This window comes from Trachymyrmex cornetzi, unplaced genomic scaffold, assembly GCF_001594075.2.
Source record: "Trachymyrmex cornetzi isolate Tcor2-1 unplaced genomic scaffold, Tcor1.1 scaffold1904, whole genome shotgun sequence".
In the NCBI taxonomy this organism is placed as follows: Eukaryota; Metazoa; Arthropoda; class Insecta; order Hymenoptera; family Formicidae; genus Trachymyrmex; species Trachymyrmex cornetzi.
This window is the reverse complement of record NW_017296533.1, coordinates 11532-13707: the sequence shown is the minus strand read 5'-3', so window position 1 is coordinate 13707 and position 2176 is coordinate 11532. Positions and strand designations below refer to the sequence as shown.

The window sequence follows — 2176 nt, the reverse complement described above, 5'->3', positions numbered from 1 at the left end:
ATATATATATATATATATATATTAGGTGTGCGATTTTATATATATATATATTTTAAAAATATTGTGTATTTACAAAGCCTAAAAACACACACATGTAAAAAACTACAAATTTTACTTAAGACATCTTTTCATCAACAATTACTTTCGCATATGAGCATGGATAGCGTACATACCGAAGCGTTAATAATTAATTCTCGAAAATGATATGTCGTATTGTAACTTTATTACACATGGTTAAATTTGTGAAAAACTAATCTTTAATTTGTTAAAAAAAAAATCTAAAAATTTAGGAAAATTACAGGGGTATTTTGTTAAACAAAAAAAATTTTTTTTCTTTATAACTTTAAAGTTCTCTTGAAATCGTAAAACTTTTATTTAAAAAATTTTTTTCTATTTTTTATATTCCCGACGATATTCGGCTCGAAAGAAAAATACCGTTTTTTTTCAATGGGTTGTTTCACCCCTTAAATATGAGTTAGCGCACCTATAAAAAAATACGTGTCTCTTAGATTTTCGTGTTTTACAATATATTTCATAGAGAATCAAATCGATTCCGGACAGTTGTAAAACTTCCCTTGTGAGTGAACTATAGAATTTCTAATTACGCGCGTAGCTAATTGATTTAAACTTCTACCCATAGTTTACAAATAAATCTTGTCTTTTCAGTACATTTTATTGATGTCGGAGGCAACTCTTGTCCTCGCCAGTGACAACATGCTGACCGCTTCTTTGTCGCGTCCTGTCAACAAACACCTTCATTGGATTCTTCAAACCGTTGGACTAATTCTGACTTTGGTCGGCGTAGGCGTGATGTATAACGCCAAATCAGTACACTTCCTTTCAATCCATAGTATTACAGGTATATCTTCATTGGTTATCATCTGCATAGTGACTCTTCTCGGATATCCGGTATGGATCGCATGGAAACTTCGCAAGTTCGTACGACCAACGATTATCAAATTTCTTCATAATTTTCTTGCCATCATCGGTTTTATCATCGGTATGGTCTCACAATGTTACGGTTACAAAAAAACTTGGATATGTCATGAAATGGAAATAAAGCACGCCGACGATATGCTACTTATACTCACAATATTGATTACAATATTATCCTTAAGGGGTGCGCTCAACTCTCTTTATAGACAAGCCACCAATTATCTAAAATTAATTTGCCCCTTCGCCTGATATATGAGTTGGCATGCAAAATTCTTGATCTAATTATAGGAAATTATCACGCTTTATTAATGTTTTGTTATTAACATTTAGTTAAAATAATGTAAATAATTACTAATAGATTTAACATCATATTTGAAATTAACATTTTCTTAAGCGAATTTTTAAAAATACTTATACAATCTATCAGTACTAATTATATAAGGAATTAAGCAGGATTAGGTGGTAACTAGTTAATAAGCTAAATTATAAATAAAAAGTTAGAGTTAATAACTTTTCACATAAGTATTTAATTTTAAACATTAATTTATCCTTATTTTTAGATTAAAGCACATTTATCTTTCTAACTACAATTATCATTTTCCATAAAATCTTAAATTAGAGAATTAGTTTAAAAGCTCTATCAATGTGTCAATGGCGAGACGTATATAATGCCCGGAGATTAGATTGAGTCAGCATTCAGGGAACGCTATTAGTGTCATGCTGCCCTTGTTTTAAACCTGGGATAAAGAAAGAAAAATTATTGATTTATAACGACGCTAAGGATTTGTTGATTATCACCATGTCGTTATTCATTGCCATTGCCAACCATTCGTGAATCTTGCCGTTTACTTTTTCAGGACGAGAAGCACACTGATACCCCTCTACTCCTTCGAAAGACTCCTGTTATACTCCTCGTAGGGATAATAACGAGGATTCAGGTCGAAGGGTTGGAAATTCACAGAACCAATGTTTGTTAAAAAAGTTTTAATTACACTTACAAATATTTTACAAAATGTCTTGTCAGTGATTCGCCTTACGGACAATAACTTTGCATGGCTCGGGTATCGCGTTACCGAGAAATAATGTTGTACTGTTTTGTTTACTATATATATAGAGTGACACTTTTAGATTATGACTTAACGTATTCGACGTAACGCTTACTCGACTTTCGGATTCTCAGTCTACGACGTAGGTATAGTCGTATATCCGAATCTAAAATGCTGGATTGCCCTTATAAAAA

The 2176-nt window shown here is 31.7% G+C and overlaps 1 protein-coding gene across 1 annotated transcript in view; it reads left to right on the top strand.

Annotated features, from left to right (window-relative positions):
* Positions 1–1203, top strand: part of LOC108759514 (probable ascorbate-specific transmembrane electron transporter 1) — a 47296-nt gene extending 46093 nt beyond the window's left edge. The window contains exon 2 of the mRNA XM_018504997.1: positions 667–1203. Within this exon, the coding sequence (XP_018360499.1) occupies positions 667–1185 (519 nt within the window). The 3' untranslated portion in view covers positions 1186–1203. The remainder of the gene's footprint in view (positions 1–666) is intronic.
* The last annotated feature ends 973 nt before the right edge of the window (positions 1204–2176 follow it).